The 26553-nt window shown below is 43.0% G+C and overlaps 2 protein-coding genes across 8 annotated transcripts in view; one reads left to right on the top strand and one right to left on the bottom strand.

Annotated features, from left to right (window-relative positions):
• PHAF1 (phagophore assembly factor 1) overlaps positions 1-12311 on the top strand; it is a 98126-nt gene extending 85815 nt beyond the window's left edge. For 3 of the 4 annotated variants that reach the window (XM_075940357.1, XM_075940355.1, XM_075940354.1), the window contains exons 14-17: positions 1639-1682; positions 3269-3327; positions 9220-9292; positions 10298-12311. In XM_075940357.1, coding sequence (XP_075796472.1) covers positions 1639-1682; positions 3269-3327; positions 9220-9292; positions 10298-10387 — 266 coding nt within the window. In that variant the 3' untranslated portion in view covers positions 10388-12311. The remainder of the gene's footprint in view (positions 1-1638; positions 1683-3268; positions 3328-9219; positions 9293-10297) is intronic. The other variant, XM_075940358.1, reaches the window with a different exon arrangement.
• Positions 12069-26553, bottom strand: part of B3GNT9 (UDP-GlcNAc:betaGal beta-1,3-N-acetylglucosaminyltransferase 9) — a 48454-nt gene continuing 33969 nt past the window's right edge. For 3 of the 4 annotated variants that reach the window (XM_006120957.4, XM_075940360.1, XM_075940359.1), the window contains 2 exons: positions 22819-22958; positions 12069-18948 (listed from right to left, as the gene is read on the bottom strand). In XM_006120957.4, coding sequence (XP_006121019.1) covers positions 17636-18880 — 1245 coding nt within the window. In that variant the 5' untranslated portion in view covers positions 18881-18948; positions 22819-22958 and the 3' untranslated portion in view covers positions 12069-17635. The remainder of the gene's footprint in view (positions 18949-22818; positions 22959-26553) is intronic. The other variant, XM_006120958.4, reaches the window with a different exon arrangement.

Raw genomic sequence — 26553 nt, 5'->3', positions numbered from 1 at the left:
TTGAACAACAGAAGATAATAGAAGTGCTGACAGTAGTAGGGAAGAGAGATCTTTGAACAGTTCTATAATATGTGTAGTAAGGAAAGTATTTAAAGATTTAAGTTCTCTAGCCACTCCAGCTTCATTTTAAGCTAACTTTTTGATCCTGAGTAGGCCTTCAGTGGCGTAACTAATATACGGCATTGCTACTTTTCTAGAGGATTGCTGCTGCATGCTTTTGTTAACATAAATAATGTTGTCCGTTAAGGTCCAAAAGTTGTAAGGCAATGTGAATCTGATCTGGTCATTCCAATCTACCTCTGTTGTTGAATTTAAGTGTTATCTTGACAGTCACTCATAAAACTCCTTTCCCGTCACAACTCATAAGGCCTGTTTGTTTATATTTAATTTAAATTTGAATTTGTTATAAGAATAACTATGACCCTACAATATGTGGCATATGTCTTGATATAACTATCATCTGAAATCTCAGGGCTCAGGAGAGATTTTAGGACTTTGCACCCTAAGTTTCTTGTTGCCTATAGGCCCTGGTTCAGCAAGGTCTTTAAATGTGTGCCTAACTTTCAAGCATGTGATTAATCTCTTTAAAATGTGGGGATACTTGCATGTTTAAAGAGACATAAGTTTTAAGGCCAAAATTTCCTTTATGATAGTCTTGTCTACCTCCTGCATAACAGTTAAGCATGCGTGTATGTACTTTTTTTAACCGAGGCTTTAATATCCTAGAAAAGATGTAGGATGCTTGCTAAATTGCTGCCAGAGATCCCTTTGTCATTGTACCTTTTGACAACATGGAGAGCATTCGTCTGAATAACACATGGTGCTTTGATGGAAGTCGCAGCAGCAAGAATCTGAGTTGGGATAAAAGCAAGGGAAAGAGGGAGAACTTAAAACCATATTGATTTGGGACTAATTGGGTCAAATCTGAGGGTTTGTCAAACTTGGCTTCTTAAATGTACACAGTGCTTAATCTAGGGGTGGGTAAATACCGTCCTGCAGGCCAGGTCTGGTTCACCAGGATTAATCCTCACCTCTATGTTTATCTGCGCCATTGGAATGTAGAAAGGATAAGAGGGCCCCTGAAGGTAGGGAGGTTGCGTCGGGAGTTTTAGGGTTTGAGATCTGCCCATCCTGGTGGCAAATATCGGGTGATTGCAACTGCCTGTGGATTGCCGTTCACGGCCAATGGGAGCAGCGGGAAGCAGTATCGCAGTCCATGCTGCTTCCCACCATTCCCACCGGCCATTAATGGAGATTAGTAGCCAACAAGAGCTGCAGTCTCCAGATATCTGTGGAGACATGGATAACCATAGCGGCGACCACTACTTTTTTACAGCCACGCCTGGCTGCAAAGTAGCTTATCCACAAGAGTTGCTACTGCTATGCATGTTACCTGATGCTGTACAGTCAATCCAAGGTTCAGAGAAATAAGTAGTGTTTTGTTTTTCTTGCATCTATATTTCCTTTCTCTTAGAAGCCATTTAAGCTTTAAGACTTACTTTTTAAAATAGCGAATAGGCAAATCTACGTCTCCAGTGCTATTGTTTAATCTGATGGATTTATGTTTAGTCAGTGGGCTTTTTTTTGGTTTTTTTATATTGTGTTGTTTTAAGAGCCTTTTCTGTTTACCTTCCACAGATAGTGCGGATTCACTGACTGAAACATGCACAACGTACAGCAAGGTGAGTCTTCATAAAACCAACAAGGACAGTTGCCAAAATAAATAGCTTGGCTGCTGAGTATGTGGAACTCTTACCACGTGTCACAGAATTAATGTCTTTCTTTTGGCGGTCACTCAATAATGAGTAGGACATCTTCCTGTCACCCTCCTATTTGTGGATCTGTTGATGGCTGACCAGCCCAATTCTGGAGCTGCAGGTCTTATCGCAAAAGGGGCACATGTTGGTGGCTTTTGGAGGGGAGCAGTTTTTTGTTGCTCTTTTTTCCTTCTCCTCTCCTTGTCTGCGCTGCGGCGTCACCTTTCAGATTGTGGAGTACCATTCTCCACTAGGGACAGTCCTGGGCAATGTTCTCCCAAATGTCAACACTAATGCCACACTTTTTCATGTTTGCCTTCAACATGTCCTTAAATTGCTTCCTCTGGCCCCTAACACTCCTCCCAGAATCTGTTTTGGGAGGCGTTGATCAGGCATCTGGACCATGTAACCAGTCCAGCGAAATTGTTGGTAGATGATGCACAGAATTAACAACAGTAGAGAAACATGGCTTTTAAAATAAGAGAATTCAAATTACTCTTCCATCAAAATTTAATTTCAATTTTTAACAGATTTGGATTTTTTTCAGTGAAATTGTCATTCAAGCTTTTTATTCTTAACACAGTCAGAAATATAGTGCAGTCAAATCTTGCATGCTGAGCCAACCAATGGTTTTGTGAGTAAGGATAGACAGTGATGCTAACTTGATCTCAGCAAAGTTTCAAGAGAGTGCCTTCTTGTGGGAAATTTCAGATGCCTTATTCTTTGAAAGAGTTCCTTAAAATATTGGACACAGCACTTTGTATTTCTGCCATGAAATCCATAGTGATCAAAATAGTATTTCATTATTTTCTTCAATTAAATTCAACTTGCCATCTAAAATGGAAACTAGTTTTAAATTTGAAGCAGTCTCCTAGTTGCAGGTTTTTATGAGTAAAGCTGGCTTTGCTGTGTCTAGACTGCATCCCTTTTCTGTAAAAGGGATGCAAACTAGTCACATCGCAATTGCAAATGAAGCGGGGATTTAAATCCCCCCGCTTCATTTGCATAAACATGGCTGCCGCTTTTTTCCGGCTCGGAGCTTTGCCGGAAAAAAGCGCCAGTCTAGACGCGGATCTTTCGGAAAATAAAGCCTTTTCCGAAAGATCCCTTATTCCTCTTAAAATAAGGAATAAGGGATCTTTCGGAAAAGGCTTTATTTTCCGAAAGATCCGCGTCTAGACTGGCGCTTTTTTCCGGCAAAGCTCCGAGCTGGAAAAAAGCGGCAGCCATGTTTATGCAAATGAAGCAGGGGGGATTTAAATCCCCGCTTCATTTGCAATTGCGATGTGTCTAATTTGCATCCCTTTTACGGAAAAGGGATGAAGTCTAGCCACAGCCGCTTCAGTCACAAAACACTCTCTAAACATAATCTTCATAGTTCATGGCATTCTGTGCTGCCTTGTGGTTTGCACCAGCACTACAACCAAAATGCACATGAACCTCCTGTGTATAAAGAGAACCTTTCATGTGACTTTTTTATTCTGACACCCTTTTAATGTGATTAATTACAGTGGGACAGTATTCAGGATCTTCTGGGACATCCTGTGGAAAAGCCAGTGGTACTTCACAGGTAAAGATTGTGTCTGTCTTTTTATTCCTGGCAGGAAATGAGCTGATAACAGATGTGTAGTGGATCAGTATAGTAAATTACAGCATAGTAAATTCAGGATTCAATGGTGTGGCGTCCTGACAGGTCATCTTCTCCGTCACTAATGATAAATGTTTGATTGTGTGCATTTTTGAATTCTCCCTTAGTATATCATGCCATTTCTGCACAGATAGCTTGCATAATAGCTCAAGAGAGCCCCCAAAGACCACAGACTCAGATAAGATACGAAGGCACCTGAGTTAGGTTTATTGTCAAACATTACATTGATACTTAACATTAAGTACTGTGGCAAAGTCTGGGCTAAGCCCTGTGGGTCCTGTGCTTCCTGGCAGGTCTTTGTGTGCCTCAGAGGCTCACGATGTCCCTAATGCTGCCACAAAAGTGAGAGTACCCCACTACCAGAGCCTTTTTCATTATTGGCCAGTCCAGTGTGCTCTTATTTCCACACCCTACTGGCCCTTCCAGCTGGAGGGGAGGGTTGGGGAGAACCCGGTCCCACCCACTTGCTCCGGGTTCCGGCCCAGGGCCCTATGGGTGGGGGCAACCCCGAGCAGGCTGTGTAGCTTGTCTCTTGCCCCCTGAGCAGCAGCCCCTCCCTGGGCCACTTCCCCAACCCTTCCTGCGGTACCTCCTCCCTGATGCTGTGGAGCAAACCTTGATGTCAGCTGTTTCAAGTGTGTTCTCTTGCGCTGGGCTGCTCACTTCTCCTCTAGTCCATCTCTTTTCTCCTTCCCGCTTAGCCTTGCCCGAGGGAGTGTTTTTATAGTGCGAGCATCCATCTTAAGTGGCTGCGGGTGTTCCAATTAGCCTTTCTCTTCAGGCTGATGACAGACAGGCTTCAGCTGGGCCACAGTCTTTAACAGCCTACTCCGGGAACATAAAACCACCTACCCAGCTCCCTGCATATCTGCCCTCCATGAGGCCTTGGCAGCTGCCTGCTCTCAGGTTGCCATAGTACATTAATAATTGTCAGTAGCCAGACAGCCCCTGAGCCTCTATGTATTTGTACTTATGACAACGGTATGGGTTCATTGTCATAGGTACAAAGTTAAGTTGAGTTACCCCTACATTTATAGACAAAAATGTACCTCCCCTAGTACTTTCCTCCAAAGCATTCCTATTCACCATTTGTTGTTATGCTTTCACTCCTGTTGTTTCAGACATAATATCACTATTTAAACTATTTTTATCATGTGCTACGTTGGAGTGTCCTTGTACTCTTGATGGGATGTATTTACATATTTCATGTGCTTTTAGCAGTGCTAGCAGTTCTAGTACCAAGTTCATGTTACTCATAGTATAACTCTTGCTTACTTTGGTTCACGCCTCAGACCTTACACCAGGCCTATGCTTTAGGCTCTTTCTTTCTCCTACAAGGTGATTACCACCAGGATAGGTCTGGTCGTAATTATCAGAGTTTATGCCATCTCTTCGCTGCTGAAGCATCAGTTCTGCTTCCTCTGGGTAGGGAAGTTTGTTATCATTTGGGGATATGCAACAATGGAATTCCAGCAATTCTTTTATCTGCCAAAATCCATCCTCCATTACACAAAGGAGAATGTATCTATAGAACCTAAGTGGGGGTGTAATTATGGGTTTGTGTTGTGGGTGTGCCCAAATAACGTTAAGAGCAGCAACCTATTCTGCAAGGCTTGCAGATTTAGCTTGCTGAAGCTTGCAATTTAGCACGCATGCATGCCTTCAATTGTAAATCCACATCGAGATGGGAGCCTTTTTTCCGTCAGGGCCAGCTGGGAAAACGGCAGCACAGCAACGCGCTTTCCCTGCGCCTTTTCCCACCACAGTGGGATCAGCGGGGTTGCGGTGCCTATGAGCAGCAGGGTCTTGGAGCTATTTGCGCCTCCAGGAGTAGGGCACCAGGTAAGCACCCATGCCCATCCCCTCATGCCCAGATCCTGCAGCACCCACCCTGGCCTGGCAAAATCTTTAATCAGGTATACCCAGTTTCCTAGGATAGCTGGATTAAAGAGGTTCAAGTGTATATGCATTTCAGTAAAAGGCAGAAAGACTTCACATATTTATTGAAATATTTGGGGTTGTCTTTTTAAATTAAGGAACCTACTCTTTTTGTAGGCACTTTCCCCATTTCATTTAATTAATTCAGTTACAGTCCTGTCTTTCCAGTGTAAAATGAGTTTTGGGAGATTGGGCTGACCTGAGAATTAATAATGGAATATGGAACCTTTCATCACAGGTCACTGGTTCAGATCAATGTAGGATACATTACCATCTGATGGTGATGTGATGGCCTATGTGATACATGAGTGATCTGAGTCCAGTTCCAATGGGCAAGTGTCAACAATGCAAATTGTCATATAATTAAAACCCTTGTTAGCATGCTGTTATCAAAGGACTGAGTGGACTTGAAGTCAAAGCTTCCTTTCTCTCCCTTTCTGGAGGTAGCTCCTCCAGGCAAATTTGGAGCAGTATGAAATCTGCACTGCTTTTGGTTGTATTGTGCCACTTCTGTGGGTAAAAGACAGGCCACTAGTCAGCATGGCTATGTGAGGCTATGATTTCTAGCCCTGAAATCATTTACAAAATGTGAGTAATTTTGTCAAGTACAAGAGTGAGAGCAATATGAGTCTGATAGTCAGGGCTTGACAAATAATGCAGTCGAGTATGACAATGCATTAGATTGCAACCCAGAAGAGCCGGGTTCATGTGATCTGCGCATGCGCAGATCGCCGGACAGTGCGGTTGGCGAGCGGGGCTCTCCGCAGTTCAGCGAGCCCTGCTGAACATGATGAAAATCTTTCATAAATTTCAGAAATGCTTAACTTTGGCCTTGTTTTCACCCATCTTATATTAGTTACTATTAAAATATTGTTGGCTTGATTCTTCACCGCATTATTCCAGTTTATTTGTGTAAAATCACTAGAGCCACACCACGATTAAAACTAAAGTAATGCTCTATTGAATCAAGCTCTTTCATTTGTAATGTGGATTGTTTACAGTGGTTCAACCATGCTTAATTTTGAAGGTACAGTAATTACTCATTTAACACGTGCCCACTTAACACATTTTCGCAATAGCACAATTTTTTTAGAGAACGTTTTTCGAATAATACAACTGTCCCCAAAATAACATGAAAATAATTAAGTGGCAGACTACTTCACACGGTGATATAAGTTGGTAAAAACAGTGGTAATGTGCATGAGTGGATGAATACACGTGGTCAAAGCTCTCCGCTCACGTACGTGTGTATCTTTGTTTTTTAACAAACTGCAGTAACTTGTGTTGCTAGCTATCTAATGTTGACGTTGATGACCCAGCACCAACAAAAAATTGACTTCACCACCACCACCAGAAACGCAGCCCTCACCTTTTCCATTATTTTTAATGGGAAAATTGACCCTGCATAGTACGTTTTGACTTAGCACGAACATTTTCAGAAACGCATTTATCGTGTTAAATGAGGAATTACTGTATATGTCACATTCAGTTAAGGAAATTCACCAATTGCAGAAGAAGTCAGAACTTACTAATAGACTATATCTGACAGAAAACCAACCCGGAAAACAGTACTAACCAGTGTTCCCTTTAAGATTTTCCATCCGTGAGTGGAATAATTGTTGTCCTCTGCAACAATATTGAGGTCATGTGTGCTTGTTCAGATGTGTGGCACTCAAGTCATTAAAATATCTTTTATATATTTTTAAACTGATATGGAAGAAAAAATACTTAAACAAGAGATAATTAACAAGGTGCATGACTTTAAATGTTTATTTAATATGAAGTCAAATAAAAAAAATGCAAAATTTTCAGTGGCCAGCTTCCTCTGTTTACAGACCTCTAGTAGACCCTCCCCCACCTCAATTAAATCTGGGTCTCCTTTCAGAGAACTATATTAATTGGCCTTTCAGACTAACATTGTTGACTAGACAGTAGTATTCTTGACAATAGTATTCCCACGCTATTCTTGCCAGCAAGTTAAGGAAGTATGGATTGGATAAATGGGGACAGTAAGGTGCATAGAAAGCTGGCTAGATTGTTGAGCTTCATGGGTAGTGATCAGCGGCTCAATGTCTGGTTGTCGGCTGGTATCAAGCGGTGTGCCCCAAGGGTCGGTTTTAGGGCCAGTTTTGCTCAACATCTTTATTAATGACCTGGATGAGGGGCTGGATTGCACCCTCAGCAAGTTCGCAGATGACACTAAGCTAGGGGGAGAGGTAGATATGCTGGAGGTCAGGGATAAGGTCCAGAGTGACCTAGACAGATTAAAGGATTTGGCCAAAAGAAATCTGATGAGGTTCAACCAGGAGTCCTGCACTTTGGACAGAAGAATCCCAAGCACTGTTACAGGCTGGGGACCAACATGCTATGCAGCAGTTCAGCAGAAAAGGATCTGGGAATTACAGTGGATGAGAAGCTGGATATGAGTCAACAGTGTGTCCTTGTAGCCAAGACAGCTAATGGCATATTAGGGTGCATTCGGAGGAGCATTGCCAACAGATCTAGAGGGGTGATTATTCCCCTTTATTCGGCACTGGTGAGGCCACATCTGGAGTATTGTGTCCAGTTCTGGGCTCCCCACTATAGTAAGGATGTGGACACACTGGAGAGGGTCCAGCGGAGGGCAACCAAAATAATTGGGGGCTGGAGCACATGATTTACAAGAAGAGACTGAGGGATTTGGGCTTGTTTAGTCTGAAAAAGAGAAGAGTGAGGGGGGGATTTGATAGCAGCCTTCAACTTCCTGATGGGAGGTTCTGAAGAGGCTGGAGAGAGGCTGTTCACAGTAATGGCAGATGGCAGAACACGGAGCAATGGTCTCAAGTTGCAGTGGGGAAGGTCAAGATTGGCTGTTAGGAAGAACTGTTTCACTAGGAGGGTGGTGAAGCACTGGAATGGGTTCCCTTAGGGAGGGAGTAGAATCTCCATCCCTATAGGATTGTAAGTCCTGGATTGTTAAAGCCCTATTAGGGATGATTTACTTGGTGTTGGTAATGTTTTCAACAGGGGGTGGCACTCGATGACCTCCTGAGGTCTCTTCAGTGGGTGTTTAGTAGCCTGGGGGTGGAGGCAAGCTACAAGGCATGGTCCCACCCAAGTTCTGCCCCTAGAATGCCTGTGTAGGCGTTCTGGGGATGGAGTGTGGCTGTCCCTCAGTGCCCACCCTTTCCAGTGCTCTGGGGCTCTGGCAGGCTTGGGCCACACGGCCTCCTTCCTCGATGGCGCTCCGGAGGCCAGGGAGGCTGCAACCACGTGGACCCCTCCTTTTCTGGTGCTCCAGTGACCGGGGAGGTGGGAGGCCCAATAAGGCTAGATCCATGCAGCCTCCTCCCTCCCTGGTCCTCCAGCGCGTCTCCCTCCCTGATGCTCTGGGTGCCAGGCAGGCTGAGGTGCATGTGCATGCCCTCCCATCTCTTCCCCTCCTTATGGTGGGCGGGAGCACACTGGGCACAATGGTGGGGGCAGGGCCTTATTAGGGGCTGGGGATGAGGACCTGCGTCCCCCATCCTTAACTGCACAAACTGCCCATGGTCTCTTCCAATCCTATGATTCTATGATTTATATTTAGTTTTTCCTTTCCAGCCTTGGGTGAATGAAAGCTGTCCTCTGCAGTCACTAATAACCACTTATTTTGTCCCAGTACATCCTTCTCTCCTCCTTCCCCCAATATTTCTGTACCACTCGAGGAATGACCCATTTGAAATCCAAAAGCAGCATAATGCCGATGAATATAATGCCTCCCAATATAAATAATCTTGGCCCAAGAGAAATGTGGCAAACTTACCACATAATCATGGATGGCTATTGTTTCACATTGAGAAATTCTAACCTCTTATACACCCATAATACTTTTTTCTTTTCTTTTTTTTTTTTAAGGTCTTCCTCTCCGAACAATACTAACCCATTTGGATCAACGTTTTGTTTTGGGCTGCAGCGAATGATCTTTGAGGTTAGGAAAAAAGTTTCAGATTTGTTTGGATTAGAGAAAATGGTGTGGAGCTGGCTTCTGGATTTTAATGCAGCTTTTTGTCTTTCCTGTATGCCTATGAGAGCCAGCATTCAAGAGCAATTGTTGATATTGGGAATACAAATGGGACATTTACCATCTTTCCCCAGGTTTAATCCATCTCTAGTGTTTAAGGCTGGTGTATCTGTCTTTTCACCCATAACAGATGCAATTGGGACATATGTTTAGTTCTCAATAAATATTTTCGGGTGGTGGTGAGTGCCCATATTAAACAGCAAATGTGACTAAATGAAGCCTGGAAATTAAGCAGTAATTTTTCAGAGCTGGCAAAGATCTTTCAGTGTTTTAATTCCATTTTATCAGTTGCTTAATTTTTAATATACACTTGAACTTCTTCAATCTGGCAATTTTGATAAATAGACTTTGCAGATTATAGAATTTTCTGGACCATGAATATTTGCCATAATGAAGGGCTTTTGTATGTATAAACCATTCTAAAATACTGAATATGTATAGTGTGTCATAAGATAAATCCTTAATGCACTGTATTTAAACTGTTAATGGCATGGGGGTGCAGATTCTGGGAGGAAGGGGAGGGTGCATAAGGAGGATGGTGGTGGGTGCTCACATGGTGCCCCATTCCCAGTAGGACACATGGCTGCACCCTCCCCCCCATTGTCTGGAATTCGCAGCCAATGGGAACAGTGGAGTAAAAGCCTCCTGACAAGGCATTCCTCTGGCCAGAGGGGAAGAGCAGCGGAAATGATTATGTGCAGAGCCACTTCATCCTCCCCCTGCACTGGTGCTCCAGCTATGCAGGGGTCCAAACCATAGGTGTTCTCAGATCTCAGATGACTGGATTAAGGAGGTTCAAGTGTATATTCTCTCTCTACTCAGGCACAGAAATACTGCAACTGTATCTGACAACTTCCCAAGTTCCCTTTTGCCTGTGGTGTTTTTATTTTTTTGCTTGTTCTCTTTTTGCAGGTGATGCAGAATAATCACATAGCATCTGTTACATTGTATGGCCCAGCAAGGCCCTGCAGCCAGTTGAGAACATCGGATCTTTCACAGTGAAGCATCACCTTCAAAGTCAGCTAATCTAAATGCTACAAAACTCATACAGTGTGCCTTGATTTGCTGCCACTTATATGGAAAGCATGGTATGATTTTTTCAAAATACAATTCCTCCCATCCATGAGTGGCACAGAGGAGAAACTCTCACAACCCTTCATCATGAGGCATGGAGCTAGTGATGGAGGAAAATGGCTAGGTATCTGTGTCTTCATTTTACTCCTCTCAATTGGCCGTCTGTGCAGCACAGATCTGAAGAGACTCTTTCCTTCCTGAACTGGCGGAAGAGGCATTAATGACTGCAAGAATGAAGCACAAACTTTTTGAGCCTTGGAGTATCTGGAAGCAGGTATCGATAGTAGTTTGTTTTTGTGTTGGTCAAACTGAATTGATATGGTAGTCCTATTTTAAGACACCAACTATATATATACATACCTTTTATTTATGCATACATACACACACACGCACAAATCTAAACACATTGATATTTCTGTGGATTAGGACATTGTACCAAGTGTGGTAAGGGTGTATATATGTACATGATTTCAGGCACCACATCTTTGTGTAACTTCAGAACAAGCAAATAGCATGTGCATAATACTTGATTGTGTAACATTTGCACTACATACACTTTAATTACTTGATAAACATGATCTTCACTGAAGAGCATCTGTGTACGGGGTGTAATGGTTATTTAATGTAAGCTGTGCATTAAGCTTATTTATGTGGTGGATTGAATAGTTCACCTTCCTGCACTAATATTTACTTGACATGCTGAAGCAATTTTTTTTTCTGCCAGGCCTTGTTTAATAACTGTACGCAGTTTAAAAAAAAAGTCTTGAAGAGATGATTTGTATAACTGAAAGATGCTTTTCTTTGATAACATTTTTCTTCATACTTAAAAAATGAAAAAAATACATCCCATAAAGGAAAATTCAGTTGCCTCATCTGCAAATGTATTGTAATATGTTGATTCCAACCTCCTACTTATTCCCTGTTTCCCATAGAAAAGGAAAGAAAACTTGTAGTGAATATGTAGGGAAAAAAAATTCTTCAATTCCTCCAGCACCAAGAAACTTTTCCCCGTGACTTCTGAAGTATAACTTTTATTTAATGCCAAAGTTTTAGCCAAAGATATACCCAATCTAGTTTCACCATTTCTGTACATGTAATCTAACTGCACACCCCAACCCACCTCCAGGAAACAGGCTTTTCTCTAGTCAGGAAATGCTCCTCACTGCATTTTATCTGAAGTGGATGCTTTTGGTTTCTAGGTCTCTTACAGTCTTATTGGGGAAAATGGTGTGTGTGCTTTGAAATATTAACCCTTTTTAAGAATAGAAAAGATATATGTATAATTTTGTCCCATTTTTAATATTTTGGTGTAGCAACTTGTGATACATAGACAATGATTTTGTGAGTTTTACAATGTGTGTACAGATTTTGTAAATATGACATTTTTGTAATTTTAACGCCATGTACAGTGTAATCCTGTATAGTTTATCAGTGAATGGGAGATAGGAAATAGTGTGTTAACTAGTGTTTTGGATCCTGGGCCAGTAGCAGGGGATAAATGTGACATGGTGTTTTGTGTGAGTATGTGCGTATGATATTCTTTGCCATTTAGTCTCCGTGTATACTGTGACATTCTAGAGTGTTTTACTAAAACAAACAAAAAAACACATTGAGAATCTAAGGAAAAATTTACTGTATACCTTCATTATTCTTAGGTGTTACTCCTGTTATATTCCTGTTCAATCTGTGTTTGTTTCTTGTGATCATGCTTGCTGAAAAAATTCTACACTTCCATCTATTTCTTTATTTCCTCTCTAATTTTCATGTTGCTTTACATAGCCCGGCTGTAAATTAAACGGAACACATAATGAGCTTGTACATTGAAAGACAAATAAAATGTGACTCTCTGTTACTGTTTTGTGTTACATACAGTTGCTGAGTGTTTTTGTAATAAAGTGGTGCATGCTCTTGCTTTATTTCATAACATGTAAGTACATGTTATGAAATAAAGCAAGAGCATGCACCACTTTATTAAAAAAACATATATATATATATATATGCAGGATAATGTTACCGCACTACAGAGAAATATTTATTGACAGTATCTTAACAGAGCTTATTTTCTGACATTCATTACAGTGCATCCTCTTAGGATGCAGTGTAATTATATATAAAATAATTTGCGGTCTTCCTTTTAGCCACAGAAAGCTTCCAAAGCTCTGTGATACTGGCTCAAAGACTATCCAAATGGATCTCTGGTTGCATTAACCATTGTTATCAAGGGCATAATATGCTTCCATCCAAAGTCCATCTGCACTCCACAAAATCAGTTTCTACGTTGGTCACATTCCTTACAGATATTCCTATTTCAGTAACCTGTAGAGCAGCTACTTGGGCCTCTGCCCACATGCTCACAGAACATTGTGATCGCCAAAGATTCAGTCTCCATGCCATCTTTGACCCCACAGTACTCTATGTATTAACTGACTCCTCTCTGAAGCCCCAGCTTCCAGAGGTGAGTAGTACTTGGATCCCCTACAGTGGAGCACCCATAGGAACATTACTCAAAGAAGAGGAGGAAGTTACTCACCTTGTGCAGTAACAATTAGAGATGTAATAGTGTAGTCAATTAACCAATAAGCAAAAGCTTATAGATTAATGCTTTAGAATACATACATCCTCTCCCCCCCCAGTAATTTTTTAGGAGGCTGGCCAGCAGCCCGGCTTAGTCTTGGCTCGCACTGGGTCCAGGACCTACTCCTGCTGCACCTCTGCATTTAAAGTGTATTAGGAGCCAGGCAGACAGACAGCCTGGCTCAGTCCTGGGTCCAGGAGCTCACATAGAATACTAGGACTGGAAGGGACTTCGAGAGGTCATCGAGTCCAGGACCAAATACTGTCTAGACCAGTGGTCTCCAACCTTTTTACACCCAAGATCACTTTTTAAATGACAGACCAAGCCAAGATCTACTGCCCCGCCCCTTCCTGGAAGCCCCGCCCTCTCTATTCTCTTCCTCTCCATCACTTGTTAGCCCCAATCCTTATACTGCTACTTTAAAAAAAATTCCCACCATTCCTCGCAGCTACTCACCTGTGCTGTTGCTCGGTGAGTAGCTGCTCCTCAAATGAGGAAATCTAATGTAAATGTACTGCGCAGGCGCGCAGTTCAAAGAGGGCTCAAGAGCTACTCTTAGAGCCTCCGAGATCTACTGGTAGATGGCGATCTACTGGTTGGTGACCACGGGTCTAGACCATCCCTGATAGACATTTATCTAACCTACTCTGAAATATCTCCAGAGATGGGGATTCCTTAACCTCCCTGGGCAATTTATTCCAGTGTTTGACTATCCTGACAGTTAGGAACTTTTTCCTAATGTCCAACCTAAACCTCCCTTGCTGCAGTTTAAGCCCATTGCTTCTTGCTCTGTCCTCAGAGGCCAAGATGAACAAGTTTTCTCCCTCCTCCTTATGACACCCTTTTAGATATCTGAAAACTGCTATCATGTCCCCCCTCAGTCTTCTCTTTTCTAAACTAAACAAACCCAATTCCTTCAGCCTTCCCTCATTGGTCATGTTCTCTAGATCTTTAATCATTCTCGTTGCTCTTCTCTGGACCCTCTCCAGTTTTTCCACATCTTTCTTGAAATGCGGTGCCCAGAACTGGACACAATACTCCAATTGAGGCCTAACCAGCACAGAGTAGAGCGGAAGAATGACTTCTCGTGTCTTGCTCACAACACACCTGTTAATACATCCCCGAATCATGTTTGCTTTCTTTGCAACAGCATCACACTGCTGACTCATATTTAACTTGTGGTCCACTAAAACCCCTAGATCCCTTTCTGCTGTACTCCTTCCCAGACCATCGCTTCCCATTCTGTATGTATGAAACTGATTGTTCCTTCCTATGTGGAACACTTTGCATTTGTCTTTATTAAACTTCATCCTATTTATTTCAGACCATTTCTCCAATTTGTCCAGGTCATTTTGAATTATGACCCTATCCTCCAGATTAGTCGAAGTCCCTCCCAGCTTGGTATCATCTGCAAACTTAATAAGCGTGCTTTCTATACCAATATCTAAATTGTTGATGAAGATATTGAACAGAGCCGGTCCCAAAACAGATCCCTGCGGAACCCCACTTGTTATGCCTTTCCAGCAGGATTGTGAACCATTAATAACTACTCTCTGAGTACGGTTATCCAGCCAGTTATGCACCCACCTTATAGTAGCCCCATCTAAGTTGTATTTACCTAGTTTATTGATAAGACTATCATGCGAGACTGTATCAAACGCCTTACTAAAGTCTAGGTATACCACATCCACCACTTCTCCCTTATCCACAAGACTTGTTATCCTATTAAAAAAAGCTATCAGATTGGTTTGACATGATTTGTTCTTTACAAATCCATGCTGGCTGTTCCCTATTACCTTGCCACTTTCCAAGTGTTTACAGATGACTTCCTTAATTACTTGCTCCATTATCTTTCCTGGCACAGAAGTTAAACTAACTGATCTGTAGTTTCCTGGGTTCTTATTTCTCTTTTTATAGATGGGCACTATATTTGCCCTTTTCCAGTCCTCTGGAATCTCCCCTGTCTCCCTTGATTTTCCAAAGATGATAGCTAGAGGCTCAGATACCTCCTCTATCAGCTCCTTGAGTATTCTAGGATGCATTTCATCAGGCCCTGGTGACTTGTAGGCATCTAACTTTTCTAGGTGATTTTTAACTTGTTCTTTTTTTATTTTACCTTCTAAAATTACCCCCTTTCCACTAGCATTCACTGTTAGGCATTCCTACAGACTTCTCGGTAAAGACCAAAACAAAGAAGTAATTGAGCATCTCTGCCATTTCCAAGTTTCCTGTTGCTGTTTCTCCCTCTTCACTGAGCAGTGGGCCTACCCTCTCCTTGGTCTTCCTCTTGCTTCTAATGTATTTATAAAATACATGTCTTCTTGTTTCCCTTTATTCCCGTAGCTAGTTTGAGCTCATTCTGTGCCTTTGCCTTTCTAATCTTGCCCCTGCATTCCTGTGCTGTTTGCCCATATTCAACCTTTGTAATTTGTCCTACTTTCCATTTTTTATATGGCTCCTTTTTTATTTTTAGATCATTCAAGATCTCGTGGTTAAGCCAAGGCGATCTTTTGCCATATTTTCTATCTTTCCGACACAGCGGAATAGCTTGCTTTTGGGCCCTTAACAATGTCCCTTTGAAAAACTGCCAACTCTCCTCAGTTGTCTTTCCTCTCAGTCTCCATTCCCATTGGACCTTACCTATCAGCTCTCTGAGCTAACCAAAATCCGCCTTCCTGAAATCCATTGTCTCTATTTTGCTGTTCTCCCTTCTACCCTTCCTTAGAATTGTGAACTCTATGATTTCATGATCACTTTCACCCAACCTGCCTTCCACTTTCAAGTTCTCAACCAGTTCCTCCCTATTTGTTAGGATCAAATCTAGAACAGCTTTCTCCCTGGTAGCTTTTTCAACCTTCTGAAATAAAAAGTTGTCTCCAATGCAGTCCAAGAACTTATTGGATAGTCTGTGCCCCGCAGTGTTATTTTCCCAACATATATCTGGATAGTTGAAGTCCCCCATCACCAAATCTTGAGCTTTGGATGATTTTGTTGTTTAAAAAGAGCCTCATCCACTTCTTCCACCTGGATAGGGGGCCTGCAGTAGACTCCTAGCATGACATCACCTTTGTTTTTAATCCCTTTTAGCCTAACCCAGAGACTCTCAACATTTCCGTCTCCTATGCCCACTTCTACCTCACTCCAAGTGTGTTCATTTTTAATGTATAGGGCAACACCTCCTCCCTTTTTTCCCTGTCTGTCGTTCCTGAGCAAGGTGTACCCTTCTATACAAACATTCCAATCTTGTGTATTATCCCACCGAGTTTCTGTGATGCCAACAATGTCATAATTGTACTTATTTATTGGTACTTTCATTTCTTCCTGCTTATTTCCCATATTTCTCGCATTTGTATATAATCATCTAAGATCCTGATTTGACCTTGCCTCCCAGTTTTGCCCTGACCCTCCTTTCTCTCTGCCCACACTCCCTCCCATTTCCGACCCATCTCCCAGTGATACATATACACACTGTATCAGAGGCAGCAGCACTGGGTGACAGGCAGCCAATCCACAAGGGGACCTGTTTTTTAAACTGGCTCCTCTTGCGGATCAGCTCCTACCTGGTACCCCACGCTTCTGCCTCTGATACAAAGGCAAGGGGTTCCTTGGGAGTGGGGCCGGAGCACACTGGCTGCCAGCTCCATGCCTGGGGAGTATAGAATAGTCGAGTAACTGATAAGAATTCATAAGATTAGTTGACTATTCAATTAGCCAATATTTAACATTGCTAGTAACAATAGTTTTTGGAGATGTGTCCCCCTATAGGCGCTCCACAACTTGTCTTCCTCCCCTCTACTTCCGTATTCTATATAAGGCTTGGCAGTAAAGAAGTGAGAGGTTTTCACCCGGGCCGTTTTAGATACCCTTGTTGTGCGTCACAAGGGAGGGAAGGTACATGCGGGCACTCCTCCCCTTCAGTGCTCTTCACAGCCCTAACATTTCGTATTTATCTGTAATTGCCTTTTCCCTATCCGTCCTTGGTCTGCCGACAATGACATCTTCAACTTCCAATTTTGTTTCCTCCCTCCCATTCTGCATGTAGCCCCCATACTATTACTGCCCTCTTCTTCATCAAAACCCACCTCCACTGATACCTCCAAGCAGCCAGCAACAGTGGTTTGGTTTGTGCATCAGCTGGGGAGAGCCGATTTTCTTTATTTTAGCTATTGCCCAATTCTTGATGGCTCTCAGAAATCCCAGACCTATATAGCAAATTATTTTTTATCTTCACAACTCTTGCCCTCATCTCCCACCCTACCCTGCTCCTTATATGTCACATTCACTTACATTAAATCTCAAATGATAAGCTTTTGGGGGCTGTATTTTACTATGTGTTTGGTACAGCACAATAATCCTAGGTGGGGGGGAGGTCTTTGAGCATTACTGACATACTAATAAATAATAATAAATTAAACCTACTTTTGTGAATTGCTTGGAATCAGATTAAGGAAAATGTCCTACTACAAATAGCGTGTGCAGATGTGGAATTCTGGCAAATGTCTCCAATAGTATGACCTTCTCTCCAAATCTTTTAAACAAGATGTGCGAAAGCAGCATGTTGGGTTCCTCCGAGCTTGGTTCATCATCTGCTTCTGCCGTGTTTAACCTGCTTTTGGCTGCTGCTTGACATTGCTTTTCCTGTTCCATTGGAAAGGCCTCTTCACCTTTTTCTTTTGGGTACAGGAGAGCTCTGGATTATGAAGGAGGTTCCACATTAGCCAGATTTCAGCTACTTTTAGACTGTGGACTACCATGAGATCTTTGTAAAAGCAGGGATCAAATGTCTGCAGGTGTGGGGCAGCAGAGGGTTTCACAATGCCAAATGTCTTGAATCCTTCATGCAAAACAGGTTTGAGATTGATTCTCTGCAAGCACATGCCCAGAAAGACATCATCAATTGGGAAGAGCTCTACCTCTTGGCAAGCCTGAAAGAGCTTTCTCATGGTGCTGTTGGACAGTAAGAAGCCTCCTCCCCCTGCATAGACTGGGTACGTGCCTAGCCCATACATTGTTTCTGGGATGTAGTATTTACTCTTTTTCATGCGGATTGGATGAGCATTGTAGATAATGTCCCCAACAAAGAGGTCTTTTGCAGGGTCATATATCTCAAGAAAGTCAATGATGTTCTCCACATTGACAAAAACATCAGCATCCCCTTTAAAAATGAATTTCACACTGGAACAAAATTCATCAGCCCAGTTTAGAAAGTGGATCTCTTTCAAGGTCAGGTTGAAGAAGGTGTCCAGAAAGTCCCAGAGTAAAATGTCCTGATACATCACACTCTCCTGGTGGACAAGGATCTCCCATGTTGCCAATGCTGTCTTATTCTTTGGTATTCCCAGGAGGAAAACTCTTTGAACCTGCACCCCATTCACCAAACCCTCCCTACCCCAAGTCCTACGGACGATCTCGCGTCTGTCAAAGTCCTCAACTACTGATTTTATGGCTATAAGCAAGAAGGGACCTTCAGGTGTTTTCCTGCATTTCTTGGGCTGATTAATGAGAAGATTGAAATTCCGATTATCCTTATTTAGAAGGTAGCGTTTGAAATCAAAGACAGAATGAGTCAGTGGTGGCAAAGGGGTTGTTTGGGCCTGTTTACTTGTCACCTCCACATCTTTAGCAATAGAAATGATTTGGGAATGGTCAAACGTCACCTCTGCTTGAGGGTGCCACTTAGGGGCTTGATGGCCTGGGAAGATCCTCGGTGTTGGTGCAGGTTTCTTGTGTGTTTGTTTCCTGCTTCCTGTTAAGGGTGTATGCTCTAACTGGGAATAGAATAAAGAGCAAAGCACAACCACCAAAAAAAGGGTGCAGATCACATCCCTTTTGAGCCGAACTCTCATTGTCTCTGCACTTCTTGCAAGGAATGTTAAAAGCTGAGTTTGGTGAGCTGCTCAGAACACATGGCCATCTGCAAATAAACACACCATACATCAGTGCAGAGTACTTAATGTCTTCAAAGCACTCTGGTAAAAATTAACACCCATCAGACACACAGGAGGAAGATATTAACTTTCTTGTTTTACTTATGGCAATGCTGAGACTCATGAAGTACTTTACTAAGAACTAAACTGCAAACCAATAGCTAAGCAAGGCGTTGAACTCAGGAGGGCCTGGATTATAGTCATCTGCTCTGACCTTTAGAACATGTTGCTGTTCATATTACCAGTAGGAAATCCAACTGTTCTTAAAACCTCTCTATAATATAGTTGTTGTTCCACCTCCTCTGCAAAAATATAAAATATCCCATCATTGTGTCCTAGAAGAATATAGTGTAACACTATAAGCAAAACCTTATCTCGTATTTAAAAAGAAAAAAAAGACCTTGATAATATTGTGGGGCTTCCTTAGTTCTTCAGTCCTCTCCATGTCATTCAAAAACAAATACAGGCAGTCCCTGGGTTACATCGGATCCCTACTTACATCAGATCCCTACTTACAAATGGGGTGAGGCAACCCCACATTAGCTGCTTCCCCCCAGCAGACCAGGGAGACGCGGAGCGGCTTTTCTCAGCAGACACCTCAGCTTGAGAATAAAGGACTGAGGGAAGTGAGGTGTGGGAGAATAAAACTGAGCTCTGGAGAAATGTTTGGCTAGAGTTTCCCCTACAATATGTACCAGTTCCGACTTACATACAAATTCAACTTAAGAACAAGCCTACAGTCCCTATCTTGTACGTAACCCGGGGACTGCCTGTATAAATCTGGCAGGTGAAGGCCAGACTTTCAAATTGCTGCACACAAAAGTAGAGTGAAATTTCTGAACATGCCCAACAAGAACAGAAATATCCCACTGCAGCGTGGGTCTGTGTCATAGAATCCTAGAATCATAGAACTGGAAGAGACCTCAGAAGGTCATCAAGTCCAGCCCCCTGCTCTAGGCAGGACCAGTTCCATGGCTGCGTGCATGCACATACACGAGTGTGCAGACCTTGACATCTGCATGCACACAGCCATAATTGCTCATCAAAATGGGGTGCAGTAGGTGCACCTCTGAACATGCACATTTGTCCCTTTGTTTCCATTAGTACTTATATACTGTTAAACATGTCTGAGATTTTAATATAGTTATTTCTGTCAATATAATAACGTTTGATTGGTACAACATCATTTTAGAGAAGGGAAATTTGCCAATGTGGATTAGACAAATGATCAATATCTGGTGCATCGGAGGTAGAGACAAGAGTCCCTATTTATATCTATTGCTAATCATGCTGTGTTGAACAAAGACAGGGACTGGAGAAGAGCGTTTTATTTCACAAGCAAGATCAGCTTTTCTCTTACAATAAGATGTGATTGCTAATTTACGCTTCTCCCAGAGATCTTCTATTCAGTTAGATTAGTAGCTACACCGCAAAAAGAAAGCTAAGAGTTACAAGGACAGAGAACCTAAATATAGCACAGAGAAATAATGGGTTGCCTGTCTATAACTGGAACAGACCCAGATTCTTTTTCTCCAAAGTACACGTAGCCACATTGTATCCCACAGTAGCTAGATAGATGGAACAGAAGTAAACTGACAGCAAGAGTTGTTCCAAATATCCTTAGAAGCAACCAGGGAGTGGTGTATCTGTTTATTTAAGCCCTACATTAACAAAGAGAGATGGTGATCAGAACCTGAAAACTATCAGCACCAATGGGATTTGTTTAAAAGATCATTATAGTTGATATGTATATACACACACAATTATATCTGATTACAAACCCTATATTTACAATAATTTATATACATATATATATATATATACATTTAAGGCCAAAAAGTTCCATTATGAATTGTCATCTTTGTCTGACTTTCTGCTTAAGAATTATATGCCTGTGGGATTCCTCTATCTCAGTGGTTCTTAAATTTTTGGCCTGTGGACCACCTGATTCAATTTCGTGGACCACCAGTTGTTAATTACTCCCAAGCCATTTTGCTAGTGCTGTAGCTAGGAAGACTGGTTTAATTTCAATTATTAAACAGAGTAAGTGCTTTAACTTTCTCATGTTAGTTTATCAAACTTAATTTTAAATAAAATATTAATTTATGTCCAACAAAAGGTTTCAATGTTTTCTTTATTTATGGCAGGGGTGGGGAACCTTTTTTGTGTCGGGGCCACTGACCCACAGAAAAATCATTTGGGTATCACACAAGTGAGAAGCAAAAAAAACTCCTCCAAAAACCCGCAACCCTCACTGATGTGGCCCCCAACTGAGACACCTCAATCCAGCCTGCAGCCCCAGGGAGCGAAGGGAAGAGACAGGGAAGACTGAGATTCAGGGCTTCCCATAGGCCAGATTTACTCTTCTGGGGCTCTGGAGTTAGTGGGTTTTAGGCTCTGGGATGGGGGGAGGGGAAATGAGGGGTTCAGGACAGGGCTGCCAGTGAGTGAGATAGGAATGGGGTGTAGGATCTGGGAGAGTGCAGAAGGGGGTGAGGGTGTAAGGTCTGGGTGAGAAGGGTGCAGGAGCAGGGTTTCTGGCCAGGGGGAGGGTGCAGGAGCAAGAGAGGATATAAGAGCAGGCAGGTTTACCAATGTTGGAAAAAGCCCTCCACTATTTCGATTTTCTTTCAAATTAACGCAGTTGCTCTGTGGATGCTATTATTGTTTTTCTGGAATAATGGTGCAGTGTAGATGCACCCAGAGATGGAAAAAATTAGAGGGACTGTATTTTGTTATGTTCACCAATATGGAGGTACTGTGCAGAAGGGTATCACAAGTAGAAACCAAACACCTTGCTATATATTTTTTAAAATAACTGTAGGGATTAATTACTCCTGCATGGCAGGTTCGGCGTTTTAGAACTCACTACTTAAAGAATTAAATTTAAGCCTAAGTGGGAAATAAAAATTGTGAACGGCACAGACCAGTCAAAAACCTGAAATACCACACTAGGAAAGAAGTGAAAGAAGTAACAACAGCAACTCAAGTGTGTGTTGGGTTGGGAGGTTAGTGTGTACGCTGTGTGTGCGTGACAGATTCGCATTGCCCCTTTAAGTATGCTGAGCATGTTCAGATATAGGAACACGTGCCAGCCAACTCCCTTCATCCCGAGCCCTGTCATATCTCCCCTCTCTGTGGAGATGAGGTATATGGGTAGAGGGAGGGGGACATCCTGACATCAGTGCCCCCTTTTCTGTCTCCCCACACCCTGCAGAGGAAGCAGGAGGCTCCCAGGTCAGATCCAAGGCAGAGGGCAGGAAAAGCCAGAGAGAGGGGTAGTAGATGTGCCAACACGTGATAGCCTTCTGGCCAGTACAAACAGAATCACCAGTCAGAGACTCCAGGATCTACCGGTAGATCCAGATCTACTGATTGATGATCACTGCTCTAGTGTTTTGGAGTCTTCACAGGTTGCCTCTGGATTTCCAGGGTCCATTTAAGGTGCTGGTGCTGACTCTCAAGGCTTGAAGGCCCAGATATTTGAAGGTATGTAGGCATTGCTACCCATTTAAAAACTGCCAAAGGGGGTTGAGCTCTAAAGCTTTATACTGAGTTATGGCTGTACGGTGCTTTCCTGGATTGGTCCCTATATGAGAAAATGCAAGATAGGTTGGCAAGTGATTACATGTCTCAGATCAAGATAAAAGCCATCAGTTTTTTTTTCATAAAATCCTGTCTCCTTTCCCATTTGAGAGAACTTTTGTGTAATGTCTGATCTGACATCAGCTCTCAGATTCCAGATGCTAATAAAAGGCTTGGATAAAAATCTGGTTCTTTACTGCATTTAATGTTATTGGCTAGGACTTAGAATCAAATGTGTGTGTGTCACGAAGCTTGCAATTTCCATGACTTACAGGAATTATCCTGCCAACGTGGTCGAATCTGGCAACAGAATCCTTGTGAAGGAGCCAGGAAAAAAAATCCTGGATTATTTCATGCACAGTTTGATGGCCCAATTCTTCGTCTTTGTTTTCATTTAGTGAAGGACAGGACCCTGAAATACAGCAATATAATGCTCAAATAAAATAGTTTAATGCCAAATATAGACTTTTAATTTAAAAGGAATTGCTAACCATGATCCTATTTCAAATATAGTTTTGCAGTACTTACCCTGGTCTTGGCTATTAGCCAGGAGTCAGTTCTCTTTTGAATTTGGCAGTGTGAGAAAAGCTCTCTAGGTTCTGTTACTGAACTTGGCCAACAAATTGAGGATGAGTCCTGCAGACCCCTTTATGTTTGAGTATTCATAACCACTCAGAATTAGGAAAAACAGCAGTGTTATCAAAGCAAGTAACAAAGTCCTACCCCTTGGTGGACAGATCTGCAGCAAAAGTATAGCCGTGAGATAACTCAGTGAATAATACAACATGCTGTCATATGGGAAGAGCAGGTTTTCATGTTTGAGTTCTACTTCTCACTCCTGGCTGAAGCTGGTAGGTTCAAGCCGTAGGATAGGGATTGTTTTGTATCATTCAAGTTGCTTTACAAGTGGAAGGGGTGGCCAGCAAAAACAGACCCTTCCAGCCCTCTATGGTAGGTGAAAAAGCCTCAGGGTTCATTGCCAAGGTCCACCCAATCAGATTTCCTGTACCTCCCCACCTCAAATGTGAAATCTTGAAATAATTGGTTGGGGATCCCATTGGACAGGCTGTTGGACCTATAACTGCTGGGGGAAAGGCAGGGCAAGGGATATATCCTTGTTGCCCCTCGCTTGGCATTGGAAAAGAATTAGTGGATCTGGTGTAGAATTTCTTGATGGTGTCTCAGGGCTCGCAAGCAGGGACGTGAAAAGCAGGGGTGAAATCTTAGCTACCCTGAAATTAATGACAAAGCTCTCATTGGGGACCCAGATTTCCCCCTAAAAGTCCAAACTCAAGGCAGGACCCTGGGTCTGGAAGGTTTCACAACAGCTTGAGAAATTGGTTTTTCACCAGGAACAGCAAGAAGGCTAAAAGCTTGTTGACAAAAGGCATAGATGGCAATAGAGAGACTGTACAGGTGATTTCAGAAGTTCAGCCATTTCTGAGGTCAAAAAGAACTGATGGGCAGGATTCCCTGGGATGCTAACATGAAGGGGAAAGGAGTCCAGGAGAGCTTGCAGTATTCTAAAGAAGCCTTATTAAAGGCACAGGAAGAAACCATCCCAATGCGCCGCAAGAAAAACAAATATGGTAGGTGACCAGATTGGCTTACCGGGGACATCCTTGGTGAGCTTAAACACAAAAAGGAAGTTTACAAGAAGTGGAAACTTGGACTAATGATGAGGGAAGAGTATAAATATATTGCTCGAGAATGCAAGGGAGTTATCAGAAAGGCAAAAGCACAATTGGAATTGCAGCTAGCAAGGGATGTGAAGGATAACAAGAAAGGTTTCTACAGACACGTTAGCAATCAGAGGGTGATCAGAGAGGGTGTGGGGCCCTTACTTGATGAAGGAGGTAACCTAATGACAAATGATGTGGGGAAAGCTGAGGTACTTCTTGCTTTCTTTGCCTCTGTACTCACGGACAAGGTGGGCTCCCGGACTAATGCACTAAGTGACGCAAGATGGGATGAAGATCGACAGGCCTCGGTGGGGAAAGAAGAGGTTAGGAACTATTTAGAAAAGCTAAACATACACAAATCCATGGGCCCAGATTTCATGCATCCGAGGGTACTGAGGGAGTTGGCAAATGTCATTGCAGGGCCTTTGGCCATTATCTTTGAAAACTCATGGAGATCGGGAGAGATCCTGGATCATTGGAAAAAGGCAAAGGTAGTGCCCATCTTTAAAAAAGGGAAGAAGGACAATCCAGGGAACTACAGACCAGTCAACCGTACCTCAGTCCCTGGAAGAATCATGGAGAGGATTGAAGCACTTGGAAGAGGGGAAAGTGATCAGGAATAGTCAACATGGACTCACAAAGGGCAAGTCAGTGGATGTGATACACCTTGGCTACGTCTAGACTGGCATGAATTTCCGCAAATGCTTTTAACGGAAAAGTTTTCCATTAAAAGCATTTGCGGAAAAGAGCGTCTAGATTGACATGGACGCTTTTCCGCAAAAGCACTTCTATACGTGCTTCTTGGCACTTCTAATGCCAATCTAGATGCGCTTTTGCACAAAAAAAGCCCCGATCGCCATGTTCACGATCGGGGCTTTTTTGCGCAAAACAAATCTGAGCTGTCTACACTGGCCCTTTTGCGCAAAAGCTTTTGCCCGAACTGGAGCAGCATAGTATTTCCACAAGAAGCACTGATTTCTTACATGAGATCGTCAGTGTTCTTGCGGAAATTCAAGTGGCCAGTGTAGACAGCTGGCAAGTTTTTCCGCAAAAGCAGCTGCTTCTGTGGAAAAACTTGCCAGTCTAGACACAGCCCTTGACTTTAGCAAAGCTTTTGATATGGTCTCCCACAATATTCTTGTCAGCAAGTTAAGGGAATATGAACTGGATAAATGGACTGTAAGATGGATAAAAGGCTGGCTAGACTGTCGGGCCCAACGATGTCTGGTTGGCGGTCAGTTTCTAGAGGAGTGCCCCAAGGATCTGTTCTAGGACTGGTTTTGTTCAACATCTTTATTAATGACGTGGATGAGGGGATGGATTGCACCCTCAGCAAGTTTGCAGATGACACTAAGCTAGGGGGAGAGGGAGATACGCTGAAGGGCAGAGATAGGGTCCAGAGTGACCTAGACAGATTAGAGGATTGGGCCAAAAGAAATCTGATGAGGTTCACCAAGGACAAGTATAGAGTCTTGCACTTGGGACGGAAGAATCCCAAGCATTGATACAGGCTGAGGACTGAATAGCTAAGTAGCAGTTCAGCAGAAAAGGACCTGGGGGTTACAGTGGATGAGAAGCTGGATATGAGTCAACAGTGTTCCCTTGTAGCCAAGAGGGTTAATGACATATTAGGGTGTATTAGGAGGAGCATTGCCAGCAGATCCAGAGAAGTGATTATTCCCCTTTATTCAGGTCTGGTGAGGCCACATTAGGAGTATTGTGTCCAGTTCTGGGCCCCCCAGTATAGAAAGGATGTGGATGCATTGGAGAGGGTCCAGCGGATGGCAACCAAAATGATTAGGGGGTGGAGCGCATGACCTATGAGGAGAGACTGAGGGAGTTGGGTTTGTTTGGTCTGCAGAAGAGAAGAATGAGGGCTGATTTGATGGCAGCCTTCAACTTCCTGAAGGGAGGTTTCAAAGAGGATGGAGAAAGGCTGTTCACAGTAGTGATGAATGGCAGAACAAGGAGCAATGGTCTCAAAATACAGTGGGGGAGGTGTAGACAGCGTAACCGAGGAAATGGTGGTGGGAGTGGGCCCCACTCGGCCCCAAGACTGGCCGAGGTTTACTGATCTTATCCACAGAATCAGTCTCCAGTCCCCAGCCACACAGTATGCCCCTACAGACAGTCAGGTCAGCCGGAGGTTGTCGGCCATCTCAGGCATACGGCTCACTGCAGGTAGGGAAGAAGAAGTAGAAGAAATGGAAGGACCTGCGGGTCCGAGCCAACCTGAGGGCCCCTTTAGGGAGGACTTGGGGCCTACTTGCCTGGTTGACTTTCCCCAAGACCAGCGAGAGGACCCATCATTATGGTTTGCCTACG

The sequence above is a fragment of the Pelodiscus sinensis genome, chromosome 12, assembly GCF_049634645.1.
Source record: "Pelodiscus sinensis isolate JC-2024 chromosome 12, ASM4963464v1, whole genome shotgun sequence".
Lineage (NCBI taxonomy): Eukaryota > Metazoa > Chordata > Testudines > Trionychidae > Pelodiscus > Pelodiscus sinensis.
The sequence above is the reverse complement of the archived record's forward strand: the minus strand, read 5'-3'. Positions and strand labels throughout refer to the sequence as shown.